We start from the raw sequence: 21,379 nt of genomic DNA, 5'->3' as shown, positions 1-21,379 counted from the left end.
AAGGTCACCTCTGAGCAGCGGTAAGCGACTGAATAGAGCTGGAGTTCTTTCAGTCGGGCAGCATAGGACAGATGTTTGAGACCCTTTATCCTTTTGGTGAGGAACTTTTGTGGCCTCTCCAGCTGCTGCAAGTGTCGGGTCAGATACATTCGAATGGGGCATTGTACTCAATCATTGGTCTGATGAGTGATGAGTATAGGGAGACTATGACCTCCCTTGATCTAGATGAGAATCCCTTCATGATAAGGTGGGCAATGTAGAAGGTCTTCCTAACTACTTTAGCTACATGGGTGTCGAATGACAGACTACTATCAACCTGGGTCCCCAGGTCCCTGATAACTTCTTCTGTACTCAGTGGATTGCCACCTATTTGGTAGCTAGGGGTAACCTTGTTTTTCCTGAAGGGTATGACTATGCATTTTTGGCATTTAACTTTAGGCCATGGCTCTGGCACCAGTTATCCGTTTCTGTGAGACCCTTCTGAAGGATATCTGTGTCAGATGTGTTTTCTACTATGGCCCAGTTTGCAGTCATCTGCAAACTTTGTCAGCCATAACCCTCCTGTGTTTGCTTGTACCGGAAAAGTAGATGCCAAACAAGAGTGGGCCCAGGACTGAGCCCTGTGGTACACCACTTGTGACAGGCTTTGAGTCTGACATGGCGCCAGCAACTCTGACCCTGTGGGTTCTGTCACTCAGCCAGTTTGCAACCCATCTTGTGATGTATGGGTTAACATTTAAGCTGATGAGTTTTTCAATGATACCCGAGTGGGGTATTGTATCAAAGGCCTTCGCCAGATCGAGGTAGGCTGTATGGACTGCCTTTCCCTCATCAATGGCTTTGGTGACTGTTTCGAAAAAGTCAACCAAGTTTAGAAGGCATGATCTGCCTTTGACAAAGCCAAACTGGGATGGATCCAAAGTCTGCAAATTCCCTATGTCTTTATTTATGAGGTCCATTATGATCCTCTCCATGGCTTTGCAGATAAGGCTTGCCAAGCTAATGGGCCGGTAATTTCCAGGGTCGGTGGAGGCACTATTATGAGTTTTCAGTGTTTTTTAGATAGTTTGCAGTTCAATATTTTGAGTTTAAGATATTTTATATATATATATATATATATATATATATATATATATATATCCACATCTATATCTATATCTATCTATATATATATATATACATATATATATATATATATGTATCTCTCTCTCTCTCTCTATATATATATATATATATATATATATATATATATACATACCGTACAAACACACACACACACACACACACACACACACACACACACACACACACACACACACACACACACACACACACACACACACACACACACACACACACACACACACACACACACACACACACACACACACACACACACACACACACACACACACACACACACACACACACACACACACACACACACACACACACACACACACACACACACACACATATATATCTTTATAGAGAGAGAGAAGGCTTGGTATTACATGGGTATAATTCTAACTGATGTACAGCTGAATTCATTTCTCTTACACTATCTTTTCAGCCATTCTGGACATTTTCCTACCATTCCCTTTGTGTTTTGTGTGAACATCAGTACTATTATGAGAACTCAGCATCTTAGTAATTGAGATTCATTGCATTAGAAAATGCCACCTAACACTCTTCAGAATGTCAGATTATTGAAAGACTTTATTTACCTGTTTAGAGCAGTGGTTCCCAAACTTTTTCAATTCTTGGCTCCTTTGCTGAATCCAGGTTTTCCCAAGGTGCCCCTGTGGTGCGCATAAAGTGCATATTTCATTTATTTATTTGACGTTTGTTTAATGAGGCTGCCTGACTGGACTAGGAGACTTGGGGAGAAAAGATCAAAAGTACAATAAAAAGACAATTACCAAAAAAAGTGTACATTCTGCTTAACAGCATAACACTGATCTACTATGGTTGAGAGATACGCAAACCTAATGGCAGCCTTATTAACTTTAAGTTTATAAGAGCAATATTTAAAATCTGTCCCTATTATTTCACTCTGTCCAGCATACCTCTCAACTGTATAGATTTTTGCAGAATGTCCAGATTTTTTCCTCATATTTTTGGTCTTTTTTTCATAAAATTGTTTTCTGGCAAATCACTGGCAGATCATTGAGGTTGAAGTCAGAAAATAATGACAGACAGTTGAGTTTCATACTTCATACTGTTCAGAAAATTCATGCTAATGCAAAACCTGCATTTCTATCAACTTTCTAAGTTTGTGAGAACAGTACTTAAAACTGTCCCTATTTTGTGCCTTTGTACCCCCACTATTTTTGACTTTGTCCAGATTTCTTGATCTAAGAGGGTGAGAGGTATGTGTCCAGTGGTATGGTCCAGACTTACACAGACCTCAATGCTGCTGCCAGGATCACTCTCACTCTTCACTCTCTCTCCACCCGTGACACACACACACACACACACACACACACACACACATACATACACACACACACACACACACACACACACACACACACACACACAATCTATTTTGCATTCATGCATGCATTCACTCACGCACATCGCTCTCACTCTTTTCCGATCTCTCATACAGTCATAGTCACTCCTTCATTCATACCTGCATTCACTCACACATCACTCTTACTGTCCCAGTCACACACACACACACACACACACACACACACACACACACACACACACACACACACACACACACACACACACACACACACACACACACACACAGTCACTTCCTCATTCATACCTGCATTCATTCACACTGCTCTCACTGTCTGTCACATCCACACACCACAGATCCACTTACGCATTCATTCTTACATCCATCTCGCTATTCGTATCTCACACATACACGCACAGTCACTTCCTCATTCATACCTGCATTCATTCACACATTGCTCTCATTCTCCAGACCTCATGCATACACACACACACACAGCCACTTCCTCATTCATACCTGCATTCATTCACACAGACACACACAGACACTTCCTCATTCATACCTGCATTCACTCACACATCACTCTTACTCTCCCAATCTCACACACACACAGCCACTTCTTCATTCATTCCTGCATTCATTCACACATCACTCTCACTCTCCCGATCTCACACACAGTCACATCTTCATTCATTCCTGCATTCACTCACACATCGCTCTAACTCTCCCGATTTCTCACACACACAGACTCTTTTGCTTCCATGCACGCATTCACTCACACAAGCAGACAGATACACACACACTCATATAGGCATTCACTTACCCGATGACCTGGTTCCAAATGCTCCATGGCCCGGTACTGGTCTGCAACCTGGTGGTTGGGGACCGCTGCTTACTTGATGCAGTTCTGCTAAAAAGCTACAGTGTAGGTCTAGACTTAGTTCGCCGCAAACTAATAAGTTTAGCTGCAAAATAAACCACATACTGTTTGCGGTTTATTTTGCAGCTAAGCTTATTAGTTCACGGCACCCCTGTGAGGAAGCCGTGGCTCCCCAGGGCACCACAGCGCACACTTTGGGAACCCCTGGTTTAGAGGTTTATATTAAGTTTGGGATCCTACATCATATGAGGTGAAGAAGTACTTGTTTTTGTTTTGCCTTTGTATTGCCTTACCCCTGAGACTTTACAACTTCTGAGGTAGTAAATTTAAGTTGTGGAGATGTAAGGATACAGCTGCTTGTGTGGGGCAGGGGGGTTGCAGGGATGTTCCCTCTCTGAAAAACACTTCTGTGTCATTACGTTAGTTTGACAAAGTTTTGTTTCTGTTGATGCATTCCTTTTTTTCCCAGTAATACGGGTGGCAATGAACTTATCTATCAGAAACCATGTCCCTATTTTATCCAGTGTGAACCTGATCAAAGTCAATTGAATTAGCAAATATATGAATACGAGGACATTCACCCCGAACACCATTAGCACTGAAAATCACCTACCATAAGGATACCAGTTAGATATTGTTAAACTATTTTCTGCTTTAACAACTATGGAAGCACCTTTCCAACATATTTCAGTGGGAGCAGCTGTCACAGATTTTATATATGTGTCAATGAATGAAAGAAGCCTGTTTCAGAAAATATTTTCTTTTTTATCTTTACATATATGCTCCAAAATGACAGGTTTATTCTGCTGGCAAAGTGAAAACACTGACAGGTGAAAGACATCAGTATCTTGAAACAGCACTGTTCTATATTTGTGAAAACATCAGTTAAATATGAGTGCCAATCTCAGTGGTAATATTAAAATGAGGTTTGTTGTTCCTTTCATACCTTCCTGTAGTGCCAGTGTTGGTTTCCCTTCATACCGTGACAGTCATAAAGTGTGACTGGACTGCTGTGTGAAATTGCGTCAAAGCAGAATTTCCTGGTGTGAAGCGGCTCCCCAGGCCGTATGTCTTCTCTCCAGCCAAAGGTAAAGATCTATAAAATATAAAGCAGATTACAGTTGCAGTAATTGCCAAGCTCTGCTTCATTAATTTGATATGCATGGATTGAATTCATCCAGTTAGCAATGCTATTACACATGGATTAAATCGCAGTTAATAGTACTACTTTGTGCAGTCCTTTAAAAACAAATACAAGACATTCAATTCTCATTTGTGATCAGTAGTATTTCATTTTTTTAGTAAATCCATGCTAACGTTGGCTTAATATTGGTACTACCCTTTCATCATGTGTTAGTTAACATTTAAACTGCAAACTGCTACAATAACTTGCATGGCTGGTTGTTACTTTTGCTTTTGTGAAACCACCTGTAATCTGTTCTGATTTTACTTTAAGGATCATAGGTATGTAGTTATACCATAATATGAAAAAGAAATGATGAATACTATTAACTACATTTGATTAGTCATTTCAGCATCCCAGCGGCAGTAAGATCTAACAATAGCTTTCAAAGGAGTTTTTTAACAGTTTTAGCTGGAGTTTTTGTGGCAAGGTGATAAATACTTTAAAACTATCTGTATATATGCCCAAGATCCATACCATACTTTTTTTTTTATTTAAATAAAACAGCGCATTTTATTGGAAGAACACAATACCTACATGCTACTGCTGACAAGCCAAATGAACATTTGGCTGATATAATTAGTCTCTCTAGAACTTTTCCAGTCAGAAGACAATGGCAATGGATAACTTTTTTATTCATTATGTGGGAGTAATTTAACTCAGCTGCCAAACACATTTGTGAAAACCAAGCTGATGCTAACACTGAAAGTAATATACCAGCCACTGTACATTAACACTTATCAACAAAATGTTTTATTAGAAGCATGGTTATTAAATCACAAGTAAAATAGTAGCACATCTTTCGTCTTTTTAAATAAATACTGCTGCTCTCAAGCTTCCCTTTGCAACCATTACCTTGGTAATAGTTAACTGTTATAATAACTTTTCTTATACAAGTTTCTCTTTGTTTTTTCATGTAATCTGTTTTGTTTGCCTGTGTTATGATTTTATTTAACCTGTGCTAAGACTGATGCTGAAATTATGCATCCAACATTGTCTTATTTAACTCTGACCAGGTTCCACTGATCCCTTACATAGGTTCATAGGTTCATAGGTTTATAGGTTGGTATTAGGCTGTCGGCCCTAGGATCTATATAAGCCTAGCCATAACAATTCCCTGGCTAGTTCTTCCACACTATTTACTTCCCTGGACCCCTGTCTAGCAGGGTGACTGATGTGATCCCCGAGGTGAATTTCCTTTCTCCCATCCAATCGTCAAGGTTCCTTTTGAAGAGAGGCAAAGAGGCGCTCTGCTTGACATGTATGGGCAGTCTATTCCAGAGTCTGGGGAGTCTCTAGGTCAGGAACGTATCCCTCGAGCATGTTTTGTTTATTGTGATGACAAGGTTTAGATCCCTGGAGCATGTGGCTCTGAGGGATTGGGATTTCTTTAAGTGTAGCATGTCCAACAGCTCCGGGTTTGACATGTTATGTTAAGCAGAGATTGCCTCTGAATAGATGATATGCGACAGAGTATAGCTGGAGTTTTTTAAGGCGGTCAGCGTAGGGCATCTGCTTTAGGCCTGTGATTCTTTTAGTGAGGTATTTCTGTGACCTTTCCAGTTATTGCAGATGTCTTGAGAGGTACATACCAAACTGGGCGTTGTATTCTATAATGGGTCCAATGAGGGATGAGTACAGTGGGACAATGACCTCCTTTTTTCTGGATGAAAAGCCCTTAGTGATGAGGTGTGCCACATAGAAGGATTTCCTGACTATTGTGGCAATGTAGTTATCGAAGGTGAGACCACTGTCCACCTGTGTCCCTAAGTCTCTTATCACACTTTCGGTGTTTAGTGTACTGCTACCTATGTGGTAATTCATGGGTACATGTTTTTTCCCAAAGGGGATAACTATACATTTTTTGGCATTGAGCTTGAGCTCATGGCTCTGGAACCAATCATCTATTTCTGTAAGGCCCTTTTGTAGAGTATCCACATCATTTGGGGATTTAATAATGGCTCCCAGTTTGCAGTCATCTGCGAACTTTGTTAGCCAGAGTCCCTTAGTGTTGGCCTGTATTCCAGAGAAGTAGATGCCAAACAAGAGCGGTCCCAGGACTGAACCCTGAGGTACTCCACTTGTCACTTGCCTGGAGCTGGATTTGGAGTCGGCTACTTTTACAGTGTGGGTTCTGTCAGTAAGCCAGTTGGCAACCCATCGAGTGACACAGGGATTAATGCCCAACTTAGTAAGTCTATCTATGATTCCAGAGTAGGGGATGGTGTCAAAGGCCTTGGCAAGGTCCAGATAGGCAGTGTGGACCACCTTACCATCGTCCACGGCTCTGGAGACTGATTTGAAGAAGACAATCAGGTTCAGGAGACAAGATCAGCCCTTCATGAACCCAAACTGGGTGGGGTCCAGTGTTTGAAGGTTGCCAATGTCTTTGTTTATAAGTTCCATGATAATACATTCCATGGCCTTACAGATCAGGCTTGTCAGACTGATGGAGCGGTAGTTCCTGGGATCCAAGGTGGATTCCCCCCTTGTGGAGGGAGATAACTGTAGCTGTGCACCAGTCAGTGGGCACAAAGCCTGAGATGAGGCTATGATTAAACATGACACTTAGGTGAGGTGCCAGTTCATTTTATAGTTCATGTAATGCACAGCCCGGGATGTCATCTGGTCCCGTGGATGCTGTATTCTTAGCTTTGGAGAGTGTGTTTTTTACCTGTGTGACCGTTATTACCGGAATTTGGCAATCTTCCGGTATTGAGATGGGCCCTTTAGGGGGTGATATGGGGGTGAAGTTGGCACTGAATTGATCTGCCAGATATTGGCAATATCCTTGGGATCAGTATATTTAATGCCATTCTGTTGTAGCTCAGAGCAGATCTGAGCATTGCCATTTAGATTCTTGACATAGTTATAGAATGCCTTGTAGTTGTCTTTGGAATCTTTGGCAATTTTATTTTCATAACTAGCTTTGGAGGATTTTATGAGAGATCTCAGCTTCTTACTGAGGCTGGTAAGGGAGTTTTTTGCATCCTGGGATTTTCCGCTTTTCTGCAACAGTTTCTTCCTTTTGTTATAAAGTTTTTTTTATGGCAGGGGACCACCAGATTGGCTTCCTTTTTTTGGAGGAGAGCATCTTGATTCTATTTGGGACAGCATGATTCATACATGAATGGATGTGCTCATACAGTGCCTTAGTGTAGGATTCAGCAGTCAAACTTTCAGTTCCCATCTGCATGGGTGTCATGAAGTTTGTAACTTCTGACTTGAGTAGCATGAAGTTGGCTTTGGAGAAGTTTTTAATGGAGGTTTCCTTACTGGGGGGTGGGGGTGAGATGTGGATGTTAAGGGTGATTAACTTATGGTCAGACCTGACCAACGAGGGGGTGACCATAGGTGTGGAGCATCGATTTCCCATGTTGGTAATGACCAGGTCTAGGATATTGGAGCCCCTGGTGGGTCTCTGTATTAGTTGATCCAGGGTGTTGGAATTTATGAATTCCAAGAACCGTTGGGCAAAGATGTTGGTACATGAGTAGTTTTCCCAGTTAATGGCAGGGTAGTTGAAATCACCCAGAATAAGGGTGTTTGGTTGTATCTCAATATTTTCCAGTATGTTTAGAAAGATGTAGTGAGAATCCTGGGGCATGGTGGGGGATTTGTAGCAAGCTACAATTTGGATTGCATTCTTACCTAGTGTTAGTTGCAGCTGAAGAATTTCAGATGCATTGTGTTGGGCAACTAGCCTGGTGGTGTGAATATCCTTGGTGAATATGGACACTCCTCCACCTTTAGTGTTTCAGTCTTGGTTTCGTGGCCGAAAAGTGTGGTAAGAGTTGTAGCCTGGAACTGCAGGAGTGGTCTCTGGAGTCTTGAACCAGGTCTCAGTTTACTGCACAGATATCGATGTTCTCCATTTTTAGGAGTGCCTCAAGAGAATGCATTTTGAGGTTTACACTTCTAGCTTTCAGTAGCATTACCTTTAGTTTTTTAATATTCCTTGACAAATGTTTCTACAGTATGTACTAGATAAAGTGGTCTACCTAATGTCTGGATTGTGTAACAGGTCTTTTAGTCCATCTCACCCTTCCTGAATGAAAGAAAGAATACCATTAACAATGACCCTGACACTGTACTACAGCTAACTTTAACAGTTTCAGATTGTGTCTCTCGTGAAGGCTTTGCCATTAGATATAGCAGCAACTTGTATACCCCACATAACATTACCTGTGCAGTTCTTCGGAGCTCTTTCCTGGCCTCAGTGCTATTCAGCATTTTTATTTCCTAGGCCTCTGACCTAAAAATCTCTAACCTCATCCTTTACGCAGATGACTCTTTCTACGAGTCAGCCCAAAACCACAAAATAGCAGCACGCAACTTCTCTGTTAGTGTAGCAGGATAATGCAAGTTTCTGTTGTGTCAAGGTTGGGTGGTTCAAATCATCTTTTACTGAAGTAATGTATGAGGGCAAATCATTATGCACTGCACATCTTAACCTTGCAAAAGTGTTTACCAGCATCTCACACTCAAAAATTGCAGATAAACTCTCCAAGCTAAAAACTAATCCCAATGTAAGTCTTTGAATAGCAAATTGCCCCATGAACAGAACCCAGGAAATTAGGGTGGGCTGCTCTACCTCCTCCAAAAGACCTGTCAGTAGCAGTGTACCCCAGGTTTCAGTCCTTGAGCCACAACTGTTTGCAATTAGTTCATGAAAAGACAAGCTATTATTAAGGGTTTATTGCTGAGCTGATCATGTCTGCAGATGGCTGTAAACTTAGTGCCATCATAAAGTCCCCAGAGGACACCAAAATCCTCCTAGATGGCCTTCCTCAAACCAATATTTGGGGTCAAGACCAGAGATAAAAACTGAATGATAAGAAATGTACAATGGTATCCTTCAGGAAGCAAGACGTCCCTTGCAACTATCATATAGGTTCATAGGTGATTACTAGGCTAATGACCCCGTGGAGGGGGGGGGGGCTTTTTAAATCTAGCCATCCTTCCCGAATTTATCTGGCAGGTTTATATACTATGATTGTTTATGGGATAAATGGAGACTTGGGCATGGGTTATCAAGCATTTACCAGCTGCCTGTATTAGAGGCATAGGTACCATTCCAGGGGTACATTTCAGATTCCCATCTACTGGTACAGGTGCTTAAACTGGGTTAAGTTCCAGGGAAGGCATAGTCTCTGAGACACATACCTGACTCTCAGGCATGTCCTATTTATGCTGTAGGGGAGGTTTAGATAGCAAGATTGGGTAATTATGATACTATTTGTTTTGTGAATGTGCAACAGATCCATCAGAGTGAGATCAGAGCATGCTGTGTAGGCCAGGCATAAATCACATGTCAGCAGTCTGCAGGATACCAAGTACAGAGATAGGGCTTTGAGGTGGTCCGTGTTGGACATGTTGTTTAACCCCCATATTCTTTATCTGAGGAATATCTATGGATATACCAGTTGTTGCATATGCTCAATCTGGTACATACCAAAGGAGTTGTTATACACTTTTTCAATGTGGTAGTTTCCAGGGGTAGCCATCTTCCCAAAAAAATACCATTATGCATTTCTTGGCATTGAATTGTAGACCATGGCTCTGATACCATTTATTTATTTGTGTCAGGCCTTCATGGAGGGTATTTGAGTAGTGATGTGGTTCACAGCATCTCCATACAGAGCAAATTTAGAAGTACCTTCACCGATTTTCTAAAAAAGGGCCACTTGTTAGTGCTTTAACATATTAGCAGCCACTTAAACCAAGATCTGTAGATCCAGATAATTTCTCCCAGTTTATTACTTCTTTGGCTGTTAGATATGAAGTTATTTTATATACCCCTGTCAGTTTTTTGTCTGTTAGAGATGAAGTTATGTGATCTACCCCTGTCAGTTTTTTGTCTTTCCTCCTAATTCATTGGTGCTGGGTGGCCTTCCTTACCTTATCTACTCTGCCCTTATTAGTGATACAGCATTAGCAGAAGCATTGCCAGTAACCATCTGTGTCCTCTTACACTACAGGTAAACCTGATTCTCCTATAATTGCACACATGTATATAAAAAGCATACATAAATGGAATGAGATGCTACTACAACCTGGAAAAAAAAAGAAACGTTTTATAAATATTGTCTATAGAATCCTGAGGTGCATACATTTTATTATGAGGTATTATATGAGACTTCTGTAAAACTTGGTTGATTCAATGAATGCACTTACACATTCAAAATGTAATGGTATACTTTGTGTGTAATTTACAGTATACCTTTATAAAAGTAATAATCTGCTAGTTTGTAATTTCTTGTCCACTGGCTATACCTGAAAATAGTTCATTGGAGTAGTTAAACAAATTTTGTTACAGCCCTTTATTACTCATTTGTAATGCCACTTCTATAACAAACCTTTGTCGTATTCTACTTGATTTATTGCATTATATTGAATTGTATCATCTCTTTTAATTACTTGTTTTACCTTTACATTATTTCCTTGGCTGTGGCTGAAATGGCTCTTCTGTGGATCGGTTTATTACCCTGGTTAACCAACATACATTAAATAAAATTAAATACAAATAAACCATATTCCTCTAAAATTCATGGTGCACATGGCTGCTAGTTTTAGTGAAGCTAAAACATTATTTCTCATCCAAGCCTGTTAATGTTGCCAAAATATTATGATACATTTCTTCCCAGAAATGTAAGTTGCCATATTAAAGAACTTACTAAACACCTATCAATCTCTGCATGTAGGAGATAGCAACATTGTTTAAAAAAGGTAAAGCCACAATCATCTATGGGAGAGTAGTATGGGTCATGGATCATGGTTGAATTTGCTCCCAATATGATCACCAAACCTTGCTTGAAGGGAATACGTCCCACTATATAACCTCTATCCCTATACTGGATTATGCACAGGTATATTGCAGTCAGGAGAACAGAGGGATGTCCAGTATAATTGTTGTATCAACTATTTGTTCTTTCAACACCTAAAAACTCATGAAACAGCTGACTTACATTACTTTATTGACAGATGCACAGGTGTATTCCCAGAACACCAAACCACTCAGAGTCACAGAGTTACTGATTTGTAAAAGCTTTTTCTCCTGGATTTTGTAATAGCCATAGATTTTAAGAAAAATATCATTTCAAATGGCTCCAAAACAGATACATAGACAGTCAAAGGCATACAAAGAAACTTTATATGAAAATCCTGGAAAATAGTAGCATTACTTTACAGGAAACACCAGAAATGTTGTGAGAACTGTTGTAAGTTCCTGATTCATAGATTTAGTGTCAATCTTACAACCTTCAAAAAAGCTTGAGTGACATTATCACATGCTGTTATAGTATTCAGAATTGTTCATTCATCCTGTCACACTATCACTGTCTATAAAGAAGATTATAGGATGAGGAATAATGCAAGTCTAGTTACAATATGCAATAGTTTTTGCTGCTGCATCAAAAAAGAAAAAAAATGAACTAATTTCAAACGTCTGATAAAATATGCAGTTTTATCAGTCTTGCCCCATGGAAGGAATATCACTGCTCAGTATTAAACCAAAACAAAACAAAACAAAACAAAACAAAACATTACTGGCTTCCCATCCAGCAGAGGACATACCTCCTACTGGGATCATCTATATTTAAACTCCTGAAGCAAAATTCCTACCCTCCACAAACCAGACAGGCTGTGATTGAAAAAAATGAAATTCAAATCCAACAAATGCCCCTTCTCTGCAGAATCTTAACTAAATGTCATAGTTTTTTCTATGCAAGGACCAAACCTCTGGGAGTTACTCTCCAACTATTCAAAAGCTGGATAATGATTTAGAATTTTGCAAAGCAAAAAAATAAAAAAAGAAAAGCCCATATCCTAGAAGAATCAAAGTGCAAATGTTTCATAGTAAATGACATTACATAAGGCAATAATCAAGGAATGCAAAACAGTAAAACTCTTGGTTAGAATTAATGTTGTGTTTCTTAGACATTGCTGCTAAGTACCAAGTACTGACCAGAGTCAAGATCTGCATACAGTTTAAATATCTAACACCACTGTTTTCTGTCACTCGTAGTTTTAGGAGAACATTGCAAACAGAGATCATTTATGCTAATAATCTCATTCCATTTCAGAATAAATTTATAATGAGATATGGGCTGGGATTCAGAAACAGCCTCAAGGCAAGTACAAGCTGTGGCCAAATGGGGCAGCAATCACAGGAAATGCAGTTCAGTGTCATGATTAGCTGCAATGAGGAAAGACCTCTTTCTCAGCTAATTTGTATGCCTCTGAACTTTATGATGTTATCGCTAGTGCTAATCAGCACTGTTTTGCAGTAATCTCCACTGCCAGCCCATGCATTGCATGAGCAGAGCAAAGGTACCCTATAATTCACTCTCCCATACACATGTGAACACTAAATAATGACAGATATTTGAATTTCAGACATTAAAAAAACAAAAAAGTAGACTCCAAGAAAGGTGCAAGAAACACCCAAAAAGTTTTATCCATAACCGTTTTTCTCCACTACAAGTAAAAACCAAAATGAAAACTCCAGCAAAGCTAAAACTTCCACTGAGTAACCTCCCAAACATCTTGTATCAGAGGCACATGGGATGTATGTAAATGATCCTCATGAACATCAGCTGTTTCAGCTCATTGGCAATTCTGAATACCCATGACTTGTTTCATCATTTTACTAGACAATTTCAAGCCAGTATAAAGCCAAACCCCCTAGCTGTAGACTTGACTAAGCATTAGAAACACAGGGCTGTTATATCCAGCTGATGTTCAATATCATTAGGGTCGCTGCAAAAATATACCAAACAACAAACTAAAACAATGAGTGAGAAGGTCACTGAAAAACCAATCAGTAAAAACAAAATGAAAACTCCAGCAAAGCTAGAACTTCCACTGAGTGACCTCCCAAACCTCTTGTATCAGAGGCACATGGGATATATGCAAATGATCCTCATGAACATCGGGTGTTTCAGCTCAAGGCAAACTTCATCAGACAAAAATTTCCCCCACAGATTGCCTTTTTATAATCAAGTCCAGTGCCATCTTGTGGAGGAAGTAATACATTACATATATAAAGTAATAAAACCATAACAAACACAGTTCAAAATAGATAAAATTAAAAATAAATTCCAGTTGCAAAATAGTTAAATTAGAATACTGATTGAATAAAGAATTGTAAACATCCTTAATATTAAAATAATATGAAATATCAATCACACCAAATAATTAAATATGCATCTTTTCTGGAAAAAAAACAAAACAAAAGACTGTTGATGGACACCCTTTTATTAATGCCAGTGGGGTTAGTGGCATCTAAAAAGACTTGCCAATATAGTTCACATTTTTCAATGTAAACATCCCAATTACCCCACCTGTCAGGCAATGGAACTTTCTCCAAAACAAAGAAAATAAATTTCTTAAAATTTTGACAATCATTAGAATGCTTGCATAGTGCATTACTGTTGTCCCTTTTACTAATCACATATGTATGTTGGTAAATCCTGGCTTTTAAAACATTTATAGTCTTACTTACATAAAATGCAGGACCTGTGCCACATTGTGCTAAATAGATAACTCCTTTGGTGTTGCAGTTGAATTTGCTATTGGATAGACATGTTTCGAACACTTCCCAACCATAAAGTTACCCCTTTTGAGATATATCTAGATTGGGCATATGCACCAGATCTGAACATGCCTTTAGAAGCCACGTTAGAGTTAAATCTGCTTTTACTAAATTTTTCAAAAATCTTTTTTTTTTTAAATTAGACCCTGTTCTGAAAACCATAGTGGGGCTGTTATGTAAAAGCAAGTCCAGACCTTGTGCTATTATAACGTTCTGCCAGTTCCTCTGGAGGTTATTTCTCACCTCATCGATGGCCTTGCTAAAGTCACAAACCATGGCCCTGTTGAATAAATTCCTGGTTTCACTGTCACAAAAGGAACTATGTTTGTCAACAGCCAATACATTTGACTTGGTTTCCAAATTGGGAAGGCTGTATTTCAACACTGGTCTGTAACGGTGGGACCTGTCTTTAATAATTTCATTCTTAAAAACATCAATAAATTCAGTAGGATAGTGTGCATCTTGAAACATTTTGACAATTTTGTTGACTTCATCCAAAAATATTGTTTCATCAGAAATGAGGTGGGACAACCTGATAAACTGATGCTTAACAGCATTTTTCTTTTGCCATAGGGGCTGGTGACTGCTATAACGTAAATGACTATTGGAATTTATCTCTTTCCTGAACACTGTAGAAGAAAAACAGTTGTCTGTACCATAATAGTAGCATCCAAAAAATCAATGTTATTTGCATCAAATAGCCCTTTAAAAAAACAAAAATGAGGGGATGTTGACGTAAATCAAAAATTCATTTAACCTTCCTAAGTCAGCTGACCAAAGGATGAAAATATCTTCCAAATATCTCAGGTAGGTCCTGATGTTGATTGAGTAAACCAGTGTAAAAATAAATAGCTTTTCCCACAATGTAAAACAATATTTGCAAACACTGATGCTGCAGCATCCCCCATTACCACACCTGACACTTGTTTGAAATATTCAGATTCAAAAAAAACACAACACTGTTGGTTAAAACTATTTCCATAACTTCCACTAGTAGGGTGAGCCTACTTTGAGAAAGGTCAGACCCATTTACTAGGGCATCATAGACCCATGATAAACCTTCATGATGAGGGATGATTAAAAATAGATCTTTCACATCTATCACCAAAAAAAAAACACATCCTTATGAAAGGGAATTTTATATAATTAATTTAGAAAGTATCCTTAAGAATATGCTTTTTTGTCAACAAAAAAATTCTTTAAAGTAAAATCCACAAATTTGGCCGAGGGTCGGTCTTAGATCCAGCCCCAGCCACAATAGGGTGAAGTGGAGGATCTTCTATGGACTTATGTACCTTGGGGAGCCTGAAAATACTTGGTATCACTGGCTTGTCCCCCTTTAGATATTCATATGTAGCACTGTCCAAATTATAATTGATTAGAATGTCCCTTTCACATGCAGCTTTGAAGGTTGCTAATGAAGCACTTAAAAGAGGGTTAAAAGTACTGTTTTTCTGTAAAATACCAGCTTTGTCAGCAAAGTGCCCACTGTTCTTAAATAATAAAGCCGGGTTCAATTTATGAACAAAAAGCTTCAAATCCAATAAACTCTCAACTAAATTAAATTTAGATCTAGGCACAAAAGTACATGCCTTACAAATCAAGTCCCCATATAAGGGGGTAACTTTGAGGTAACTGTAATTGTAAAAGTTAAAACCATTGAAATTGAACACAGTACCTTTACCTGCAGCACAAATATTCAACAATGTCTGTCTCCGTTGCTGTCTCCAGGTCCTCACTCACTTCTTGGGAGATTGAAATAACACTGACTGGGTTTCAATCAGGGCTCCAAACTCTTTTTCTGAGACTTGTTATTGTTCTTATCCATGTTTTGGATCCTTGAGGATCTCTGAGGCATGTTAGTTTACTCTAAAAAAATTCCATTGCTGGTGTCTGCAGTGGAACTGTAGAGAATATCCATATATGCGTGTTCACTGTCAACAATTGGCTCTGCATTGGTGAAGTTAATAACCAGAGGGTGGGGTAGGCCTGTTTAGCTTCATACTGTTCCCTATCCTTCACCAATTTTTTCTCCTTCCTAGTTCTAATCATAACACATTCTTTGTTAATCCTGTTGAAGATGTATAAATAGTCATGTTCCATCATGTCAAACAAGTCCAATGTTATGTAATGATTAAATATCTTTGTTAGAAATTCCCAATTTATGCTCAGTTTCATTTGCCAGAATATCCATAAATTCTAAACCAATCTTGTAAAAAAACATAATAAATCATTATGAAAAGGTGAGCCTTCTTGTAAACTGTTTGGGTATTTGAAGAAACGTAACCGTTTTGGTACCCGTTTAGCAGCCGCAATTTCCTGAAAGTGAAGATTGTCCATTTGCAGCCTTTTATATTTAGATAACTTTTCAAACTTAGCCAACTTTTGTTTTAAGGTGTTGTTATTGTTGTTGGTCATAGTGATCTGTGTATTGTTGGCTAAACAAAGGGGCTGCCTAAACCAATCATTCAAAGCCATGGAATGACTTGTACTAACAGGATGCTTTGGTCTAGCTCCCTGAGTAAAACCAGATCCTCACACACAATACTGGCAACAGAAATGCTACTATTACTTGTTGTTGTTTTGTTTCAACTGTGAACAGGTTCTTTAGACTTACATGGAAAAGAATACTAAGCAGCCTGCTGAAAACCGCTGTAAGCACCATCCGCAGGTGAACAGGAGTTATCATAGTGTCACGTCTTGCGTTTTATGTTGGTAAAACTATAAATGCTTTAAAAGTCAGGATTTACTAACATACGTATGTGATTAGTAAAAGAGACAACAGTAATGCACTAAACATTCTACTGATTGTCAACATTTTAAGAAATTTATTTTCTTTGTTTTGTAGAAAGTTCCATTGACTGACAGGTGGGGTACACCTGCCAGACATTGAAAAATGTGAACTATATTGACAAGTGTTGTTAGATGCAGATATGGTAAATAACTTTGCAGTATATATGTACAATTTAATATGTGTGTGTGTGTGTGTGTGTGTGTGTGTGTGTGTGTGTGTGTGTGGGCACGTGCGTGCGTGAGCGTATGTGTATGTGCGTTTTAGTGGGTGCATGTGTTTGTGTAGGATGGAAAGCTCTACCTGTCATCTTCCCTTGATTTTTTAGAACATCTCTGAGTTTGCTTCGTGTTTTTGCCCTGACCCTTGTTATATTCTTAATTTGCTGATAAATCACTGAAAATTACAGTCAGGCAATAATGCCAGTCATTAGAGTTTCATAGTTCTTATTGTTCAGAACAAGATGTCAATGCAACACCTGTTGTTCTGTTAACTTTTAAGCGCATTAGAGTTGCCTGGCATTTAGCATTGAGAATTAAGGTTCTGACCTATTAAAAACTGCTTCCTGTAATAAAAGGTATAAAGTGGATTCCTTCCACCTATACTTACATACTGTGTAAGCAATAATGCCCGACAGGGCCTCTGCACCCCTGGAAGGGCATTAATTACACATTAACATACATCCTGGAGGACATTATTGTGCTTAGTGAATGGGTTCTCTGCAAAATTGCTGTGTTTTGCTTACTTATTTTTTTAAGTACTATATTATTTTTTATATATTTTTGATGTAAAATAGTTCCTCTGCCTATTGTTTAAAACTTTCTGTAGTATATGTTAATGGTGTTGGAGAAAGCATTTCACATCAAAATATATAAAAATAATATAGTATTTAAATAAATAAGAAAAATACAACAATTTTACAGAGAGCCTAGTCTCTCTCTCTCTCATACACAATCTCTTCTGCTTTCACACACACATACATATACAGACACAGTCTCCTCTGGTTTCATACTTGCATTCACTCACACAAGCATAACTCTTATTTTATTCATTTTTTAATTTTACATTTGTTGATTGGGAAAGTCCGACTGGACACGTCCATTTTTAGCAGAGGCCCGGGGAGAAAAGCTCCAGTTATATAACAGGTACATAAATATATATGATCAAATTAATACACATGGTGGCATACACATACAAAATCAGGTTTCAGTCAAAGGTAAATATGGCCTATTAGCAGGCTCATAGATAGTCAACAGATAATAAACTCATCTTGCAGTATAATACATTCTGTACACACTCAACACATGCAGTATATTGTAGCCTTATACAGCTAGGATATAACAGTAAATAGTAGGTTTGTATGTGGTTTTATATTTTTTTAACTTATTAAAGCAGGCAGTTTAATGTGAGAAACTAGACTTTAGATTATCCATGAGTAAGATATTTCATACTTATAACAGCAGACAGTTGTATGTTAGAATGTTTTATTTATTTATTTTATTTTATTTTACATTTGTTGACCGGGAGAATCCGACTGGATAAATGTCCATTTTCAGCAGAGGCCTGGGGAGAAAAGCTCCAGAGTTTGTAAATATACAAAGGCATTCAAAGGCAAGTAAACACATACCGTGTTATTTCACACATGCAGAGACAAAGTACAACACATAACATTTTAGATATACATAGAGAGAAAAAAAATATTTTGGCTGTACATTTTAGAGATACACAGAGAAAAAAAAATATTTTAGCTGCAAATTGTAGTAGCAGGACACGTTAGTTGTATGACTAGTAATTTCTACTTGAATTATTGAGAGTATGTATAATTCACCCATAGAGTTTCTAAGAGTATAGTAGAACTGCTAGTAGATGAGGTTTGTGTATTAAGAATACTACACAATAGAAGGAGGAAGCTACTACATGATAGAGCAAAATCCCAAAAAGGGAAGGCATCTCTGATCAGTGCTAGCAAAAAACTACGGGCACTCATAAAATCTTCTAAGGCCAGCTTCGAGAGAAAAATTGCACAGGACACTAAGGATAATCACAAGGCTTTCTTTAGTTATGTTAGGAACCTGGGTGGGAATTCCCAGATATGCTCAGAATTAGTCCAAAATGACAAAAAATACACCGAACCCACAGACATTGCCAACATCCTAGCTGACAGGTTCAGTGCAAACTTCTCCCCCCCCCATCAAAAGGGCAAATATCTATCCCAGCAGAGTGCTGCCCCCCTGACATCTCAGATGCTCAGGTAAGAGCCGCCCTCTCCAAAGCAAAAAACAGCATCAATGGGACCAGACGGTGTCCCGGGCTGCGTCCTACATGAATTCCAAGAAGAGCTAAACCCAAACATAAAACTACTGTTCAGTCTCAGCCTTACCACAGGATATGTACCCAAAGAGTGGCGTACGGCAACAGTGGTCCCTCTCCACAAAGGTGGTGCTTCAACGGATCCTAGAAACTATCACCCCCATAAGCTTGGTCTGCAAAGCTATGGAAAGGATCATCATGGACCTCATAAAAAAAGATCTTGGGGACCTACAGACACTGGATCTTACCCAGTTCGGATTTGTTAAGGGCAGATCCTGCCTCTTAAACCTGGTTGATTTCTTTGAAACAGTCACCAAGTCCATTGACGAGGGGAAGGTGGTCCACACAGCCTACCTGGACCTCGCAAAAGCCTTTGATACAATACCCCACTCGGGCATTATAGATAAGCTCACCAGCTTAAATATAACCCCCTATGTCACTAGATGGGTTGCAAACTGGCTCAAGGACAGAACCCACATGGTTAGAATTGCTTGAGCCATGTCAGACTCCAAACCAGTTACAAGTGGTGTCCCACAAGGCTCAGTCCTGGGACCTCTCCTGTTCGGTATATATTTCTCGGAGGTACAGGCCAACACGGAGGGACTGTAACTGACCAAGTTCGCAGATGACTGCAAACTGGGTGCTATAATCGATTCTCCAGCTGACACAAGCATCCTCCAAAAGGGCCTCATAGAAACAGACAACTGGTGCCAGAGCCATGGCCTCAAGCTAAACGCCAAAAAGTGTATAGTCATCCCCTCTGGCAAAAACAAAGTGCCCACAAATTACCACATAGGTGGTAATCCATTAAGTAAGGAAGAAGTAATTAGGGACCTGGAGACCCAAGTTGATAGCAATCTTTCATTTGACAACCACGTGGCCAAAGTGGTTAGAAAAACATTTTATATAGCCCACCTAATCATGAAGGGATTCACATCTAGATCAGGGAAGGTCATCGTGCCTCTTTACTCATCCCTCATCAGGCCCATAATTGAGTACAATGCCCCTTTTGGGATGTACCTTACCAGACACCTGCAGCAACTGGAAAGACCCCAAAAGTACCTCACCAAGAGGATCAAAGGGCTCAAACAGATGCCATATGCTGCCCGGTTAAAGAAACTCCAGCTCTACTCAGTGGCATACCGCCTGCTCAGAGGCGATCTGTGCCTGACGTATAAAGCCATGTCCAACCCAGAATTAATGGACATGCTGCACCTCAGAAAGTCCAAATCCCATCGAGCTACGCGCTCGAGAGACTTGAACCTCAGCACTGAAATAAATAGGACATGCTGGAGGGACAGATTCATAACCCAGAGGCTCCCTTCACTCTGGAATAAAATCCCAGTCCAGGTTAGGCAGAGTCCCTCATTGACTCTCTTCAAGAGGAATCTTGATGAGTGGATGGGGGATCGTAGGTTTACCCCGGGTATCACTTCTGTGTCACTGTTAGACAGAGGCACAGTATACTAACCTCGAAAAAGGGCATAGCAAAATTAATTTAAAATGGGTGGCGAAAGCCAAACACACTCTGGCTAGGCTTATAAATGCCCTAGGGCAGATAGCCTAGTATGAACCTATGAACCTAAGAACTAATACATGCAGTAAATTAGTATGCGGTGGTTGATAGAGAAAGTCCTGAGGGAAAAAGCAGGTGTAGAGGGTCAACCTGTGGGAAGGCATGGGCATTGCCTATTGATAAGTAGGTGTTCCTTTAGTAGTTGTTTAAACTTAATGGCCATTGAGCGGATTATCATGGACCTCATTAAACTCTCAACATCTTAGCACAAAAAATCTGGAAAAAGCCAAAAATAATGGGAGGCAAGGCCTCCAAAATAGGGACAAACTTTAAATATTGCTTTTATAAACTTAGAAAGTTGCTAGAATAAAATTTCTTATATTACAATGCATTCTCTGAAGGATGTAAGTACTGCAAAGTTACTTACCATATCTGCATCTAATTTACTCCTATTATCTCTAGAGAGCAAGTCATCACTGCCCTCTCAAAGGTATAAAATACAGCCTCCATGGGACCCGATAACATCCCAGGCTGCATCCTAAATGAACTCAGGCAGGAACATGCAGCACCATTAAGCACCATATTCAACTAAAGCCTGAGTACCGGCTTCATCCCAGCCAAGTGG

The 21,379-nt window shown here is 39.3% G+C and overlaps 1 protein-coding gene across 1 annotated transcript in view; it reads right to left on the bottom strand.

Annotated features, from left to right (window-relative positions):
* The window catches only part of LOC122792867 (polypeptide N-acetylgalactosaminyltransferase-like 6), a 1,270,224-nt gene that overhangs the window by 57,946 nt on the left and 1,190,899 nt on the right, over positions 1 to 21,379 (bottom strand). Inside the window, exon 9 of the mRNA XM_044060426.1 lies at positions 4,306 to 4,455. Within this exon, the coding sequence (XP_043916361.1) occupies positions 4,306 to 4,455 (150 nt within the window). The remainder of the gene's footprint in view (positions 1 to 4,305; positions 4,456 to 21,379) is intronic.

Source organism: Protopterus annectens, chromosome 2.part0 (genome assembly GCF_019279795.1).
Source record: "Protopterus annectens isolate FY-2018-M chromosome 2.part0, PAN1.0, whole genome shotgun sequence".
Taxonomy (NCBI): Eukaryota; Metazoa; Chordata; order Ceratodontiformes; family Protopteridae; genus Protopterus; species Protopterus annectens.
The sequence above is the reverse complement of the archived record's forward strand: the minus strand, read 5'-3'. Positions and strand labels throughout refer to the sequence as shown.